Here is a 598-nt window from a genome sequence, read left to right as displayed (position 1 = left end):
CCACCGCCCCCGGCCACGGCCGCCGCCCCGAGCGCCTTCCCTGCGCACGCCGCTCACCGGGGACGGGGCGAGCGCGCTGCCCTGGCCCCCCTGCTCTATGGCGGAGTCGCCGCCAGCGCCGCTGCCGCCCGCCGCGCTCTCCCCCTCCTCCTGCTCCGGGCAGCAGCGGCCTCCCCCCGGGTGCGCGCGCATCCAGCCCCCTCCCCAGCCGGCGCTGCGCTTCTTCCGTAACCGAGCCCTTGGAATCCCGGAGACCCGCCCCGCCCGCAGCGCGGCGCGCGGGGGACGCGCGCAAGCATCATAGAGCGGACGCGCACAGAGCGGCCCTCCCGCTCGGGGCGTGGCTCCGGCCGCCGCCTCTTAGGTCCTCCAAGCTCCCGGGGCGGCCATATTGTCTCCGCCTTCTCGAGGGCACGCCCCTGGCCCCACCCGCTCCGCCCCCAGCCGCGCCCTTCCGGCCCCCGCCAGCGCTTGGGTGCGCTGAGGCCGGAAGGCGGGTAGGGCCTGGAGTCTTTTGTGGAGGAATGTCAGAAGGACTGCGGTTGTTTTGTTTCCTGTAGGGTTAACCTCCCTCTCTGTATGATTTTACCTATGTTTG

General features: G+C 73.1%; 1 protein-coding gene across 1 annotated transcript in view; it reads right to left on the bottom strand.

Moving 5' to 3' along the window:
- The window catches only part of MBD2 (methyl-CpG binding domain protein 2), a 66,757-nt gene extending 66,467 nt beyond the window's left edge, over positions 1-290 (bottom strand). The window contains exon 1 of the mRNA XM_040478487.1: positions 5-290. Within this exon, the coding sequence (XP_040334421.1) occupies positions 5-192 (188 nt within the window). The 5' untranslated portion in view covers positions 193-290. The remainder of the gene's footprint in view (positions 1-4) is intronic.
- Positions 291-598: the final 308 nt, after the last annotated feature.

This window comes from Herpailurus yagouaroundi, unplaced genomic scaffold (assembly GCF_014898765.1).
Source record: "Herpailurus yagouaroundi ecotype Mexico unplaced genomic scaffold, PumYag 142, whole genome shotgun sequence".
In the NCBI taxonomy this organism is placed as follows: domain Eukaryota; kingdom Metazoa; phylum Chordata; class Mammalia; order Carnivora; family Felidae; genus Herpailurus; species Herpailurus yagouaroundi.
The sequence above is the reverse complement of the archived record's forward strand: the minus strand, read 5'-3'. Positions and strand labels throughout refer to the sequence as shown.